The sequence below is a fragment of the Macaca nemestrina genome, chromosome 18 (assembly GCF_043159975.1).
Source record: "Macaca nemestrina isolate mMacNem1 chromosome 18, mMacNem.hap1, whole genome shotgun sequence".
NCBI classification, from domain to species: domain Eukaryota; kingdom Metazoa; phylum Chordata; class Mammalia; order Primates; family Cercopithecidae; genus Macaca; species Macaca nemestrina.
Window position 1 is genome coordinate 79,537,762 of NC_092142.1, and position 17,519 is coordinate 79,555,280.

A 17,519-nucleotide genomic window follows, 5' to 3' on the forward strand; every position below is an offset into this window, starting at 1 on the left:
TCCTTTGGCATCAAGTTGTTGCTCCCACCTAGTTACTGCCTTCCTGAATAATTGAGGCCTCCTGGCCAAATTTGGGTAGTTTCTAGGGAGCAGAGGCACCAAATTCAGGTGCCCCTAGAAGGCCCCCAAAACTTCTCTGTCAGAAACCACAGAATCTACTCACGAAATTTATGTGCAGCCTGCAAAAGGGGGAACACAAGCAAATGCAGACAAAGTTTCAACCTTTTTATTCAAAGCAGCTTCTCACAATGTATAAATACTGCATATTAGCACACATGAAAAATACAACTTCTAAGGCACCCAGAAATGTGTTCATACACGTTACAGGACCATTCACAAAGAGAGTGTACAATTTGCTCTAGACAGTCAGCATTTGATAAATCAGAAGATTATTATCCCTCACTACTGCACCCAGTCTCAGTAAATATTTACAACATGGTGAGAAGGGGTCAGCTGTACCTGCTTTATAATTCTATGAAGTACTCAGACTTACAAATATTCAGAACTAGTTAAAGACTCTCCCATGATAATCTGGCAAAAAAAAACAAGTAGCCTAATTTTGCAAAGGTCTCGGTGGATTTTGGTGTATGCTACATCCATGATCAAATCCAAACACTCCTAGGGTGGGCTGGATAAGTTTTTGGTAGCCTGCTTCATTATCAGAAGTTTGGTAATAAGCCTTACCAATAGAATACCACTTCTTCAGCATCAATCATTTCTCAACTGGTCAATGGATCAATGATTTCATCACGAATGAGAATGGAGAGAGAACTGAAGACAATTCTTCTCACACCTAACAGGAATTAGAATGGGTCAATGAAGAACAAAAGGAGGCAGACATTTGGCAAGTGCAGGATCCTACTGTTCAGTATAGACATGTCTGAAAAATTCTTACCCTGGAGGTTCATATTCAGATGGAGGAGTCTACACTGGCCAGATAACCTGGAGGAATACCAGGCCTCCACTTTTATGCTATGGATACAGGCTTGGGACTACACAGCAGAAACACCAACCTGAGATAGTGAGCTTCAGTTAGAAACTCATCTTTCAGAGCCTTTTCAATATGACAACGAATCCCTCTGTATGGCCAGCCAGGGGGAGCATGAGGTTGGTGGAAGTGAGCAGTTTCTCTGCACCATCAAGCATGCACATATCTGTCTAGATGTGCCCACAATCTATGAAACTCAGGCTTTGTTAGAATAATGGAATTCTTTGGTCCTCGGTTTTATGAAAGGCAATATTGTCACAATCCTGTTAACATCGACATTGGCAAATGACTTCAAGCTGGGACTAAGGGCACAGGGACAAATTAAATACTAGACGGGAAACTCTACACATTCCAAACTTCCAAGAGTCAGCTTCAAGAGCTCCAGCATCAGGCTAGATATAAGAGATCCAGATCAGGCTAGATGTTGGATCAATGAGATAAGGTTAAGCCATAAAAATGCCAGAGTTGAAGTTGAAAACTAGATATGGGTTTTTCTGACTGCCACACACACTGCAAAAATTTAAAGCAAATCTCCATCTTAATGGCCGATAAGTTGACTTTATAAATATGTACCAGAGATGAACCAAATAACTTGATTTTAGCCATATGATAGCCCTGGATTACCTCAGTGCGGACAACCAAAAGGAATAATAATTTCTTTCTAAGTCCAAATTCTAGTTGGTTTTATTAAACCCCAAACATCGTGGATACACTGCCAAGGAGTTCCATGATTTATGCTCTAGGAAAACAGTCCTGGATAGACATATTCAGCTGATACGTTATGTTCTACATCTAGTTTGCCTTTGTCCTGCTAAACTCCAGTTTAGTATGGCTTGATACATATAGTTCATTGACAAGACACTGAGGACACATGGGAATGCTGATTGTGTAACTAAAATTGACTTCAGATTGTCTACACAGTAAGACTCACAGGTAAACAAACATCTCTCAAGCAGTGCTGAGCTTACCCAGAATGGACGTTTCCAAGTTATCTACAAGGAAATCTGGGGTCAACTGCCAGGGTCAGGAGCAGGAAATGCCATTTGTTCAGAACAAATGATGGACCAGCAGCCTTCCCTATGACTGTGTCTAAACCATGTTTACAGTATGAAGGTGACTCTGGAAAACCTGTCCTTGGTCCATTCTTATGGCCAAAGACAATCACCAACGTGTCTATCTGGTCCCTGCCGCCATCAACTCAATCAAACTCTTCAGATTAGCCATGAATGAACAGACTGTATTCAGTCCATCAGCACGGCTTACATTGCATGGAGGAAACAACCCGTATTACCCTTTTTAAATTTTTTTGCAACAAGCTTAAGGCTCTGTTCACAAACTCCATCAACTGCCACACAGTGAGAATTTATGGGGAGATCTTAAACTACTTATGTAGTTGCAAAGTTGAAAAATTTACTGATCCTAATGGTAAGGCTTATTCACAAATTCAATACATTTTGAAATTATACTTCAAACGCAATTACTTTGAAAAAAGATTAACCTGCTCTCCAATAATATAAGAGCATTATATTCTAATGAAAAAAATTGGCACCAAACCAGTATGCTATTTTTCAAAAGAACAAGTGATATTAATGAAAAATATTGCCTAAAACGCATATCCTAACTTATCACAGAAATATAAAAGTTTATATTTTGAAAATATATACTGTATTAAAGTCTGTAAGCATTTCAACCAAAATTTGCAGAAATAACTAAGCAACACTTATCTACAACAAAAATATACATGCAAGACAACCCCAAATGGTTTCCCTTAAATATCTACAAAGGCAAAGTGTAGATTTTTAAAGATTATACAAAACCATTTACAGAGAATAAAATAAAATACTTAAGAAATCTCATTTAGAGTCTTAAATACTGTGTATATTAGTGAGAGTGTCTAGACTAATATATACAACAGATCTAAGTATCTGAATACAGAAAAACAGAAGATAAGCAATTGTGCATTTTAAATATTCACTTAGGAAGATTTGAAGATGTTTATATTTGTTTCTCTCTGTTAAAAAATTTCCACAGAAACTAGATTGGAAAATTTCATGGATGTGACTAAATTCCAAATTAAAAAAAAAAAGTTTACAAAATTTTTAAAACCAACATTTAATGGGAAATGCAATTCAGCATTCAGTGAAGGCTATTTTTAAATGTGGATATTCAGAGATACAGTTGCATTGTTCAAAGTCTATTGTGATTATTATTTTTCCATCCTTATACTAAACTTCACATGGGAAAAACATTTTCATGCTTCAGAGAGAACATTTCCTAGTTTAATCTATACCAAACAAGAATGATAGTTTAAATCAATTCTCTACTACTTTCTCATAGCTATCCCCATGTCATTCTTAGTGATTTTGAAGGCTGTTACCCACAGACATTATTTCTATGCTGGAAGGGGCACGTAAGTACATCAGCATTAGGCTGTGTCTTCCAAATGGTGAGGAGGTCTGACCACCTTAACAAAAATTCTGCACAAAGTCCTCTCGGAATAGGGTTGTGAACTCAGATGGTCCCATAAGACGCTGAGAGTGAGCCATCATCGGGGTTAGGGCAGAGAGGGAAGGAGAGTTCCACTGTATGGCTAACAGGATGGGAGGGAGCGGATTGCCAGAAAGGTCCCTGACTAAAGAGGTGCCCTCAATTGCCCACCCACAGCTATTCTTCCAAACCCAAAGGTAACTGCAGGACAGGGCTGCCAAAACGAGCCACAATTCCTCAAAGACCTGCCCAGGCTCTTGGGATTGACTTATGGGGGAAGGTAGGGGAAAACGGTAGAGAGACGGGAGAAAGGATCCCACACATAGAGAGGTGGCCCTGGGGTGGAAGATCAAAAATGAAAGTCTGAGCCCTGTCTCCGGAAAGCTATTATGATAAACCCTGACACAACCAGAGGTCTCGTATTTTCCATCTCAGATCGATTTGCTCTAAGTTACCTGGAATTCACCCACACATTATCAAAACAACTACCCAGAAAGTGAAAAATTCAGTCCACCCTGCAGCAAACAGATTTCACCTGCTTTCACCCAATTGGTGGAACTGACTGCATGCAAACAACCAAAATACAGACTTTCACCACTCCCGTTACACCCAGGACCTGTGAATTAACAGCAAGAATTCCACCTTAGAAATGGTTTCACATTCCTACCTTAATCATCAGAGATCCTTGAAATGTTTAGAAGTTTGGATTTGATAGTACATCCAAAGCTGAAGCATTTCTACTTCTTTCAAGCAGGGAACGAAGGTGGACTCCGATCTAAAAGAATTTCTAAACATCCCCTTTCTTGTCCAAGGAGAATCCTGACCCCACTTCGACAGATGCTGAATATAACCGTGCCCAATCAGAAGCTCAACAGAAAAGAAGGGGCTCTTTCTAATGAGAATTTAGCAGTAGTGAAGACACTGTCTGCCACAATATATAAGAACCAGGGTCATTTAAGGGTTTTGGAAAGTTCACATTTGCTTTCTCAAAGGAGGCGATAAGATCCAGGTAGAGTTGTGATGACAGGCATTTGGACAAAAGTAGGTGTCTCCCTACGGTAACTCCCTGTAGGACAGGTCTACTGTCCTTACAGAATCCCACATGGACAAAGGGGAGGGTGTACAGGACTTCAATTCCATCCTCCTCTGGCTGAAGGAGAGGTTTCCCCTCCTTCCTGACCCTCATGAACTCTTAAAGAAGACAGGCTTTCCAGGGAGGGAACCAAGGTCATCAGAAGGACCAGCAGTCCAGATAAAACTTGAGGGTCACTGCTTAAAGGACCATGTCTCTAGATCTGGTCTAGACAATCAACCTGTTCTTTGAAACTCAAAGCTCAGGGCCACGAATACATTCCACCTGCCCTGCGCAGGGCACCTGATTGCCTGGAGAAGACAAAGGACCACAAAGAGTTAGAGAACTGTCACCAGGACTCTCTTCTGAGCCTGCCTCACCTCCACCAGCTGTGCCCACCTCTTGCTGCCTTATTCCACTCTCTTCAAAGAAGGGCCAAGAAAGGCTGGTGCCCAACAGGAAAGGGGAAGAAGGGGAGGGCCAAGGGCCTTCAGGAACACTCAGGGGCTGTGATGGAAATGAAAAAAATCCCTCCATCCTGAGAATCTAGCTTTCTCTGGGTGCTTGACCCATGGTTTAAACCTTAGAACACACCTCTTTCATTTGTCTGCTCTCAACTTGAGGTTTATACCTTTCTCCTCACCACTCAAAACCACAACCCCCAGTGCCTCCTTCTCTGTAGTTAATCCAGGGACTTGAGTCTCATGGTCTAACACAGCTGTTGGAGTCCCCTTGCAGCCCAGGGGGCACTGGGGCAAGGAGATCTCATCCCTAGTCATTGCTCCCTATGTGCATAAAAAAACTAGAAAAAAGATGGGTCATTTCAGCTTCTGGGGGGGAAAAGATTCAGACCTCCAGACAGCTTAGCAGAGTGGGAACTCTTCCCCAACCCCCTGGAAGGCCAATACCAGAAATCACTGATCACATGGAAGCAAGAGACTGCAGAATCCAAGTTCAGTCATTTGCCCCAGAGAAAAAAGTCTTACTCTAGACAATATGCTATTCCCAGGTAGGGCCTATCCCCACCCCTGCCCAACATCACACAATTTGGGACTCGGTCTGTTTCAGGATCGTTCAGGCTGAGAGGGCCCTTTATCTCCTTAAAGACAGCACAGGGAAGAGAAAACTCTCCCAAGATGTCTTCTACGGACAAACCTAAGGAACTAGTATTCTATTATTACAGCTGAGAACCGTTTGACACAGAGGTGCAGCGCTATTCCTTTTGTCCAAAGAAATCCTTCTGTTTTCATCTCTCTAAACTTTACTTCTACATAGGTCATTGCTAGAATGCACCAAACGGCATGAACCTTGTGTGGGATTTGGTCCAGGGCAGTATGAAAATAGTATCTGTGTGAACAACAGACATCGCAATATATAAACAAAAATAAATAAATAAAATAAGTCCAAGGAAAGAAAAAACATTTCCCTAGTAGTTTGTGTTTGCAAAACTAGCTTTACATATAATACACATAAATTATCAGAATTTCCACTTACATTGTTTTAAAAATATATATTTAACAAAACATTTCTAAATGTACAATATCTGGGTGTGTAAATCACTCAATTGGGTTTTAAGACCAAGCCCGAATAGTCACACAGATTTGCATCGGAGAGGAGACTGAAGCCAGGTGTGCACAATCATTTTGCTCATTGGTCTGGAAATTCCCTAAGATTGATCGTCCTCTGACACCTGATCTAAATACAACTGGAGAGAGCCATGATGGCCAAGTCTCCAAGTCAGAGGCACTGTGTAGACACAGCCTGAGTCAGAAGAATGGGAAAGTGGTCTTCCCCTTCCTGGACCGTGATGGTGCATTTCAGCAAGTGGGGAAAGGACAGCGGCGCTTGGCGGAGCCCTGGGAAGATACAGCCCCGGAGAGCTCTCTGGCCAGGTAGGGCAGGGAGGAGGGGGAGGCCAAGTATGCTGCATTTTCCATCCATTACACAAAATCAAACCAATGAGGAGCAACCAAAGGACACGAGGAAATGGACACAACCCTAGGTATAAAGAGACACCTTGACAAACTCCTTGGCCGGGGCAGACACTGTGCTTTGGTTTCCAAAACACAGGGCAGAGCTAGAAGTTGGGGGCCCGTGAGCTGGGGCCCCTCAGACTTCATAAATTTTGTCCTGCAGGTAGCTGAAGAGGGAGTCCAGGCCTTTGGAGGAGCTCCAGAGCTGCTTGAGCATGAGGCATTCCTTCTCATTCACGTCTTCTAGCACCGATTTCAGGAAGCTCCGCACGAGGCATTTGGACTCCTCTAACACCTGGAGGGAAACAGACAGGCCTGATTAGCTGGACACCGGCGACTCTGCTCCAGAACTAGGTACCTGGCCCATGGGGCACTGGCCAACTTCCCATACCCACAGCCATAGAAGGCTGCCTCCTCCAGCCTGGGCCTTCCTAGTCCCATGTATCCAGCACGGTCATGAACGGATCCCATATGTGTCAAGGCATGGAGCCCTGAGGCCCTGGGATGGCTCAGCGGGGCCCATGTCACCCCAGATCACTAGAGGCTTCCCTGTTACCCAAGGGTGACACAAACACAGAGTCCTTTTCTATAGGTGTAATGAAGAAGTGTGGGAGACACTGCTACCGTGATTCATTTTCATGATCTGTTGGCAGTAACTCAAGGATCACTGAGAACACAGAGTGAGACGATGACATGAACAAATGGTTGTCACAGTATCCATACAACCCAACCCAAGAGCAATGCTCCATGTTCAGGCTACAATGTTAGTAATTATGGTAGTAACAAGCAATAACACTCAAAGCTATCACCTTCATAATAATTATAGTAAGGAGTAAAAATCATAGGAATGAATAACAATCATCACACCTATAGTAATAACTGTAGTAAGGAATAATAATAATCATGGTAATTATGGTTATAAAGGTAGTAGCTGCTGCCAACAGCTATGATAAATGATCATAAATGATCTATGATTATTCATTACTAAACTATTGCATATATACACATATTATGTATTATATACATTATACATACATGTAAGCACATGTATATATGTAAACACATATATGTGTATATGCACTATAATATATACATATTATATTATGTATATTATAATATATAATTATGTATATGTATTATATATTATATATAATATATACATATTCTGTATATATAGCATTACTCCTACAGTGTTATTACTATGATTATTACTACCATGATGGTAGTAATCCATCATCATAGTAATGAGTAATAATCATAGCAATAAGTCACAGCAAAAAGCAATAATCATAGTAACAATAGTAATAATCATAGTAAGGAGTAATAATCATAGTAACAGTAGTAATAATCAGTAATGAGTACTAATCATAGTAACAGTCATAGTGAGCAATGAGCAATAATCATAGTAACAATAGTAACAATCATAGTAGTGAGTAAAAATCAGAGCAGTAATAGTAATACTAATCATTGCAATGAGTAATGATTGTAGTAACATTTGTAATAACTGTAATAATGCCACTATGATCACCATTAACAAACAGGATCTAAGAGAAGTACTTTTCCTGAATTCTTTCATTTACTTCTCATGATAACCCTGCAAGTAAGTAGTCTTTTGATCCCCATGTTACAGAGGCAGAACCCAAAACTCCATGATGTAAAGTGGCCCAGGGTTGCCTGACTACTCAGGGGTGAAGGAGTAGGAAAACCAGGTCTGGCTGATTCCAGCAGCCACGCAGCTGCTGCCCGCTGGCAGAGGTACGGCCAGAAGTGAGGCCTTTGTGCACACTTTGCTGGCCTCCACCAGCCTCTCCTGAAATGCCTTCAAACAGCAAGAAGCAAGATGGTAGCTCCCGAGCTCCAGCAGGCTGGAAGAGGCTGCAGTCTCACTCCCCTGCCTGGTCTGGAGGCTGAAGATGGTGGGATGAGCTGCTAGACCCAGCTGGCTCTTTCCCCGTGGAATGACCTCGAAGAGCACCATCTCCCGAGGCCATGGGCCTCACTCTGCTGGAGTAGTTCCTTTCTTGTGAAACACCCCTAGCACTCCTGAATTCACAGCTGTTGGCAGCAGAGACCTCCTTGCAGCATTCCTTGTTCTAAAAGCCTGCCCCCTCAGGTGTCCTTCAACAGTTGGATTCACCTGAGGGCCTCTTCCCTGCCACAGAACAGGTCAAACTCCTCCCTGCAGCTTCCAGGCCAGTCTCCCACCATCCTTTTCAGTCGCACGTTTCCTGGCATTCCCCTGCCACCCGACCGCACGCCGCTGCCTACACTCCCTGTGATTTCCTGTTTTGAGTGCCCTCACTCTCGCCGCTTCCTCTGCTTAGAATTTCTACCTGTCTCTCCATGAAGATGACCCCAGGGTGATCAACCACCCCTGTTTGCCCAGGACTAAGGAGCATATGGTTTGGCTGTGTCCCCACCCAAATCTCATCTTGAATTGTAGCTCCCATAATTCCCACATGTTGTAGGAGGGACCCGGTGGGAGATAATTGAATGATGGGGGTGGTTTCCCCCACACTGTTCTCCTGGTAGTGAATAAGTCTCAAGACAGCTGCTGATTTTATAAGGGGTTCCCTCTTTCGCTTGGCTGTCACTTCTGTCTTGTCTGCCGCCATGTAAGACATGCCTTTGGCCTTCGCCATGATTGTGAGGCCTCCCTCAGCCACGTGGAACTGTGAGTCTATTAAACCTCCTTTTCTTTATAAATTACCCAGTCTCAGCTATGTCTTTATCAGCAGCGTGAGAACAATGGGGTTTCCTGGGATGCAGGATTTTCAGTCCTCAAACCAGGACAGTCCCAGACAAGATGGGGCAAACTGGTCACCCTAGTCATTAGTAAGATTAAAAGAGAATCCACGTGAAGAGAGTGAAGAGATCAGCAATGCCTGTGGCCCACGTGAGTGTTCACTAACAACGCGGAGACTGCCACCCCCCCACCAACACCCTCACCCTGAGGGCACTATGTGTTCAGCCTGCAGGGGGCAGGGCTTAAACACAGTAGGTGCCAATAGACAGGGATGAGGCCCAGCAGGAGAAGCATGACAGCCGGGTGTGAACACAGGCAGAGGGAGACAAAGAAGGGGGGGCAAGGGTCTGGCCCCAAAAATGCACCCAGCAGCTCCCCGTTTCTCAAGCACAGAGCAAGTCCTAGAGCCTCAATCTCCCAAAATGCCTCTCTCAGCTCCGGGCTCCGGAACCGGCCCTGGGGCTGCAGGAGTGGCCTTGTCTCCACCTTCCCACAGGATATTCCCCTGCTGTGCTCTGAGTGACTGCGATCAGATAAAATCAACACTTAATTAAAAACCACTGCCTCTGCGGAGGTGTTATTTGTTTATGTATTTTTCAGTGCATCTTCAAACAGCGACATTTAAATGAGCCGAGCAGTCGGTGGAGAAAAGAAAGAAATAGAGGCACGGTGTGTACAGCTTTCTCTAGTCATCTCCGGACGGGTTCAATACTTTTGGTCCTTATTTGCCTTTGCTTCTCGTTTCTTTGAAAGTTATAGATGTTTTGTGCTTCTGCATGTGTTTAGGACTTTCTTTGAAAGCAGTGACGCTACCCTAGAGTATCCATTTCTCCTGTGAGGTTTCTCTGCCTGGAGATGATGGAGAATTTGTAATAATGCTGACTGTCTCCCTCTGATTGAAGCTGTCAATACTGAGGAGAGGCATTTGTTAAGTTGCAAAGGGTCTTTTGCTTATTCCCTGTGTGACCTCTGGCAAGTCAACGAAGCCCTCTGAGCCTTGCTGTCCTCATCTGTAAAATGGGTCTATCATAAGGACAAGCACGCAGGAGACGCAGGAACTCACCACGGCACTGCAGGATGCCATCTCCTTGACCCGCAGCATGACCTCCTGGCTGAACGTGGTGGGCCAGAAGACCTGCGACACCAGCCCCCTGCTGCAGGCCTCCTGGGCGGTGAGCTTCCGCCCGCAGAACAGCATCTCATTGGCCTGAAAAAGCAAAAGCAGGCGAAGACTGAGGGCCTGGAGGTCCACCCATCTCCCTCAGCGGGTCCAGGGCTTGCCACCTGCAACCATCCCAGTTCTGGAAGGCATCTCACCTTCCAGATCCTTATCTTCTTTTGGGGTCAGATAAGCTTTGGGAATTGCATGGGAATGTTTGTGTCCACGAGCAGAAGGTTCACAGCTTTCATTAAATTCCCCAAAGGAGCTGTGTATTTACTGTGTCTCTGTATGCCCCATGCCCGTCCCCATTTCTGGCGGCACACACATGGGCATGGGTTGTGGGTTGGGTACATTTCAGAGCCGATGACCCAGCCGTGATGACGTCATTGGCACTGAAATGTACTCAGCTCACAACAGCCCAGGGATAAAGAGATGCTCCCTTCTAGATAATAAAGCTCAAGTAGGGTTTGCAGCTGCAGGTGTGGTGGAAGAGTCTTTCTTCCTCTCTGACTGCAGGCCAACATCAGTGAGCCCCAAGGACCATCCATGGCTGTGTCCCTGCCTGTGGAGAGCTGGGGCCACAAGGAAAGGAGAAACAGGAGAAGAGAGTGAGAGAGAGAAAGATTAAGGGAAAGAGAGAGAGACCTGTTGTTACTTGAATTCCCAAGCCCTGTCTCCCCAAGGGAACTGCCACTTCTGGACTTTGCAGCTGGGAGAACCATTAAGCTCCTTTTTAAAAAAATTGAACTGGTTAAAGCGCTTCCATCACTGGCCGCCAAAAAGGTCCTGAATAACACCACAATACCAAGGCAGAGATATGCATCTCTCCCAGCGGCTCAGGGCTGGGCAAGGGCACTGCCCAGTCATGAAGGGCAGAGAGCAACCTTCCCTGGGCGCTGGTGACCTGGGATATCTCCGTACCACACTCCCCACAGAATTTCCTTTTGCTTTGAAATTTGCAGCTGTCATACAAGGTCTGGGGGAAGTTACACAGATAAGGTCCCAGGCACAGACAGAGAACCTGATAGTAATAAGCTGCAACTTACAGACAGTGACTGATAATTAGGGCGTAATGGTCAAATCCATGTGATAAAGTCCGCACGGCTGGCAACGCCTTCCCCACCTGCTCTTCTCTCCTGCCTCTATGTGCTAGCTCCTCTTGGGCTGGTGTTAAAATGCCAGGCACTCTCAGGCCTCCAGAGCTAAGCGTAAGTTCCCCCACTTGGTTCTGGTTGTCACCGATGGTTCACGATGACCCAGAGGACAATCTTTCACGCCAGAGTAGAGGGCAATCTTTTATGTCGATACTAAGTCTTAGCATATGCTTGCTTGGTTCAAGATCTGAACACAAATGGAGGCCTTGATGCTTTCTGAAAAACACCTCAGTCCAATGAACTCAGTAGAAGTTTGCAAATGGCCATATCTGCTCCCATGAACCTGGATTCAGATCCACCGGGAGCTACTCCCTGGCAGGTGCGAGGTACAAGGCAAGGCCTCCATTCATACGGAAAGGCTCCTGGCCACCCCTCAAACACCACACCCTGCAGTGCCCTCTCTGAAGAGAGAACTTAAGGGTGTCATCCACAAGCCTAAGGATTGAGAGAGAAAGGGGGTTCTTGAGTGGAAGTAGGGTGTCCCTGGTGAAGACCCATAACATTTACAAACAATCCACTCTACAGCTAAGAAAACAAGAACATAAACAGTTTAGTTACTGATGCGTGACTCTGGGCAAGTCACAACGTCGCAAAGCCACAATCTTCTCTGCTGTCCAAGAGGCATCATGACAGCACCAAGCTCCCAGCGCAGAGGCAAGGTTAACTGAGAGGTGCTTAGAACAGGGCCTGCTATGTGCAGAAGGGGTAGCAGAAATGTGCTATTTTTGTTATGGTTGGTGATGTTGTTTTCAAAGTGGAACAAGGAGGAATATGAAGGAAGGAAAAGGGACACTGCTATCAGCCTCACTACTGTAACAAAAGCAGGACTTGAGAGATGAGAAGAATGAGCTTGCAGGCCCTCAGATGGAAACAACGGGGGATGGAACTGCAAAGGAAGACAAGGAAGAAATCCAGTGTAAAAGCCCCTGCCCTTCCACAGGTGCTTGCCCAAGTGCAGCAGTCACAGTCCTGAGAACGTGCCGAGCTGCCTCAAGAGCATGAGCGTAATGTCAAAGGTGGGTGTTTACCTTCCAATAAAATCAAGACGTGGAAAGAAACATCCTGGAGTCTGTTCCTAAAAAGGAACAATTCACAAGAGCTGTGGGGCCACAATGGACTATTCTCTTTTGAAGAGAGAACGTAGGGTATTATCCGGAAGCCTAAGGACTCCGAAAGCCTAAGGCTCGGAAAGGGGGATTCTTGGTGGAGGTAGAGCGTCCCCGGTGAAGACCCGTAACATTAACCAACAACCCACTCTAGAGCTAAGAAAACAACAACAGAAACAGAGTGTAGTCACTGACTTGTGACTCTGGGCGAGTCATTTAATGTCACAAAGCCACAATCTTCTCTGCTGTCCAAAGGCATCATGACAGCACCAAGCTCCCAGCACACTTTGCAGGGCTGGGGAGGCAACACTCGGCCTTTTCTCTGGGGTTTCAGGGCTTGGCCCTGTCACCTAAGGGGTGCTTCTCTGGCAGTTTTGTGGGGTCTCCTGTGACCTATGGCATCTGCTGGCAGATGCCCCCAGTGGACCCCGGGCAGACCTTACTGAGGCAGGCACAACACAGAAGGCCCAGCACCCTCCCTGGCGTGCCAGGCTCGCAGGGGCCACCCCACGCCGCTGCCATGGCCTCGTCCCTCCCCTCTCCCCACCATCCTCACCAGGACCCAGCCACACTGACCTGACCACACTCAACCCAGGGCCCGCCAGGCCCACTCCCTTCTCCGTCCTTCCCTTCATGCATCCTCTGCCTGGAATTCTTGCCTCTGTTCAAATGTCACCTGCTCAAAGGGGTCCTCTCTGAACAAGGTGGGACCTCCTTTCAAGACACTGAGCTGGGGAATAGAAGGTCTGAAGAACAGGGTTTTTGTTCACTCCTGGACTCCTGGTGGGTATGGCGAACTGGGCACTTAGTGGATTTGCAGCATTTGAAGAAAGGGAGAGAAAAAGGGAGCGGACTGGCTAGAGGGGGCTGGAAGGAGGGGAATCCCTGAGAACCTTGTGAGATCCAGCTGGGACCCGTGCTTATGAAATAAGTATTAGCCCATCGGAGCTGAGTTCAGAGTTCGTGGCTGCTCTGAATAGCAGAGGCTGCCTGAGAGTCCACAGGGGAGGAGCCGTCAAAGGAAGCCCAGATGCAGGGGCATGGCACCTCCAACGCTTACTCGGACCAGCTACACGTTCTGAACCCCTCCCTGGTCCTGACAGCCAATCTCAGATTCACCCCTCATCTGAGGGATGAATTGAGGGACCTATTTACTAACAGGCTGGGTTTGGAGCACATACAGTGGAACCAGCCAGTCCGTGCTCAAATCCCACAACTGGCATTACCACTGCATGCCTTTAGACAATGCACTAAACCTCTCTAGCCTCAGTCTCCACATCTGCAAAATGGGGATCACAGCTGTCCTGCCAAGGGTGTGGACTGCATTGACAGCCCAGCCCAGCACAGCACACAGCAAGTGCTTCCTACGTGCCAGCTGTCATCACTGCTCTCCCCTGTCCAGACTTGCTTCTGGATGTTGGTGTAGAATCTGACCACAGCTTACAGTGGACTCTGCCGCCTCCATTGGACAGTGGCTGTCTGCGCCACCTGGTGACACAGCTAACTTCTCTGAGCTTAACGTTCCATCTGTAAGATGGAAATCGCAACCATTTCCACACAGGGTGGAGACCGCTTTGTGTTCACTGAATCCTTTCCCTCTTCTTGCTGGACATGCACTGGGCTACATCTCCCAGCCTCCCTTGCAGGCGCATGTGGCCGGAGGCTGAGTCATGGTCGATGGCACATGAGTGGAGGTGAAGATGCCCCTGCAGGCCTGGCCCATGAAGCCCTACAGGGCGATGCTTCTGGCTCTCTCTTCTCTCCCATTGGCTGGAAGTGAGGGCACATCTACTGGATGGGAGACACCTGGGTCCCCAAATAGTGTGGGTGACTCCTACATCTATGCTGGACCACACAAGAGTAAGAAGGAAAGTTTTGTTGTTTAAGCCACCGAGACCGTGGGCTGCTTGTTACAGCACCCAGCCAATCCTAAGACACGCCCTCAGGGGGCTGGAGTGAGGAGTACTTGAGACACCATGCAGAGTGCATGGGCCATACACTGACATCATCACCATCTTCTCAGGCCAGGCTACTCCATCCAGCACTGATGGCATGGAGGATCCGAGGCAGCCCAGCCAGTCCTCAGGCTGACAACACCCTCAGGTTTCTAGCCCCATGAAGAACCCCTAAACCCAAGGGAGAGGAAGGATCCTGCTGGGATCCGAATCCAGGTATCACAGGAGGCTTACCAGTGCGACGCCCAGGATCTGGGGGAAGGTGTAGGAGGAGCAGCCAGCAGGCGTGAGGCGGATGGTGGCGTAGGGCGTCTGGAACCAGGCCTTCTCACTGGCCCACACGATGTCACAGAGGGGCAGGATGGAGGCGCCCAGGCCCAGGGCTGGCCCATTGATGGCCACCACAATAGGCTTCTTAAACTGGATAAAGGCCTTCACAAAGTCCCTGGGAGAGAGAGAAGACGCTCTTGAACAGGTGTCTACAGCTTGCCAAGCCCCACTGGAACCCTTGACTCTCCCAGGTGCTGTGACGCACCCTCACGTCGTCAGGGGTGAGGTACCAGGCAAGGGCCTCATTGCCTGGACATGGAACCACCAGCTGTCAGATTTTCTGAGGTGTACTGATGGGGTCACTGCATGTCCCGGTGTGCTCAGATTGCCCCGGTTCATGCCCCGTGTCCTAGCACAGAACCCAGTTACCATCTCCTTCCATTCTCAAAAGCCATGGCTTAGACAGTAAGTTATATGGGCACCCTAGATATTGACAGAATTTATATAGATCCTAAGGAAGTCAACCCGAATGTTAAGGTGCAGAACCAGAACCAAAGGGAAGGTGTAATAGGGAGGCATATTTCCACTCAAAGAGAGAAACAATGTTCTAACATCTTTGGCCAAAGGTGAACGAAGTGGCTTTGTGGGGTATGAATTCCTCATTCCTGGAGCTAAAATTTGCATTTTAGCTCAATGATTATGCTGGGTGATGCTGTAGGGGGACTTCAGATGGTGGGTACATGTTGGGAATGATGACATTTCAAATTTCTTTCAAAAATCAGACCTAGGATGGTCAGATTCTGAATTACCTGCAGGGATGCCAGAGTCATCAAGGGTGGTTCTAAAATGCTGAATACAGTCTATGTGTTAGCATGGCTCTGACTAAAATCTGTAGGCAGGAGCCAGAATCACGGCTGCAAGACGGGGCAATATTTTTTCTCCCTGCCCTTCTGCACTGAGCAATGCATGTACCTTTACCAATTACACAGAGCCATCAGCAGTGACCTCTATTTTCTTTGCCTCAGAAGGCTTTTTGCTTTTTCCTAGTTGCTATGTATGATCTATAAAATTTTAATATTCATCTGGACATGGAGGAAAGACACAAGATGTGTAGTAAAGTGTGCATCCTTCATTACTCTCAGAGATATTAGAAACTGTAAGAATTCGCAAGAATAAAATCCAAATGCCCATGACCTTGATCTGACCTTGGCCTGCCTCAGCTTACCTCTCCAGGTTTCCTTCACATCACTCTTGCCCCCGCTCACTATGCATGAGCCACACAGGCCTCTGAGAGTTCTTAGAAAACACCATTATCAAAATTTGCAATCACCCTAACTAATTATTTGCTTGTTTTGGGATTCTTCCTCCCCTTTAGCTCCTTAAGGACACCCAGACGTCTGCCTGGGGCACTGCTCGGCTTTCATCAATATTGGAATTAGCACTCAGTAAATAGCTGTTGAGCAAATACATGAGTCTCCCAGAACAAGAGCAAAGACTGCAGAGGTGTGGCAATGGTGAACCAGCTCTTCACCAAACCTGTTTTCCCTCTTCTTCCCAGGGCTACTGGCCGGCCACATTTCCCATCTCCGACTGCATGTGGCTGTGACCAAGTCACCAAGTGCTGGCCAAACAGGATGTGAGCAAAAACCCACCCATACCACTTCCAGGTACACACCAAACCTCCCACCATGGCGTCCTCCAAGCCCACTCATCTTGGTGAGCACAACAGTCCTGGAAGACATTTGCTGAGCCACAGGATGGAAGAAGTCTAGGTTCCTGAGTCACAGGCTGATGATGACATCTATTTTAGGCTTATGTATCTGAGAAGTACATTTCTATATATGAGGTTTACTTGTTACATCAGCTAATCCTTAACTAATACAAAAGTCGAGGCTGGGCACGATGGCTCATGCCTGTAATCCCAGCACTTTGGGAGGCTGAGGTGGGAGGATCACAAGGTCAGGAGTTCGAGACCAGCCTGGCCAATATGGTGAAACCCCGTCTCTACTAAAAATACAAAAATTAGCCGGGCATGGTGGCGGACGCCTGTAGTCCCAGCTACTTGGGAGGCTGAGGCAGGAGAATCACTTGAACCCAGAAGGCAGAGGTTGTAGTGAGTCAAGATCGGGCCATTGCACTCCGGCCTGGGAAATAAAGCGACACTCTGTCTCAAAAACAAAAAAAAAGTCGAGCTGATTTATCTCTTCTCAATCAATACTGCTCCTTTCCCCAACTCTTATCGAAAGTTGTGGATATCATAGTGACATACTGGGATCAGATTCAACTGCGAGAAAGCCTACTTAATGTTCTGCCGGGGTAGGAGGTATCTTACGATCTATGTAAGTCGTCATGAAAGTATGCGCCTCTGACTCAGGCTTGAGGCATCACACTGCCTGTGATAGTGGAGTTAGCGCTCAGTCCCTGCCGGTCCCCAAAAGGTACTACTTCAGAGAAGGAGTCCTGGCTCCATGACTTCTGATGCTTGGTGTTCCAGTGGCCCAATTCCCGACATCATTTACTTCCTAACCTGTGGTGAGGTTTTAGGTTAGGTCACTGGTTTTTGCAAGTGCTTTTCACTGAAAGCAATTTGGGGTCTGCAGGGGATA

At 46.6% G+C, this 17,519-nt stretch overlaps 1 protein-coding gene across 3 annotated transcripts in view; it reads right to left on the reverse strand.

Annotated features, from left to right (window-relative positions):
- Positions 1 to 210: 210 nt before the first annotated feature.
- Positions 211 to 17,519, reverse strand: part of LOC105491216 (chromodomain Y like 2) — a 203,618-nt gene continuing 186,309 nt past the window's right edge. For all 3 annotated transcript variants that reach the window (XM_011757417.3, XM_071084993.1, XM_011757419.3), the window contains 3 exons: positions 14,878 to 15,088; positions 10,330 to 10,473; positions 211 to 6,815 (listed from right to left, as the gene is read on the reverse strand). In XM_011757417.3, the coding sequence (XP_011755719.1) occupies positions 6,657 to 6,815; positions 10,330 to 10,473; positions 14,878 to 15,088 (514 nt within the window). In that variant the 3' untranslated portion in view covers positions 211 to 6,656. The remainder of the gene's footprint in view (positions 6,816 to 10,329; positions 10,474 to 14,877; positions 15,089 to 17,519) is intronic.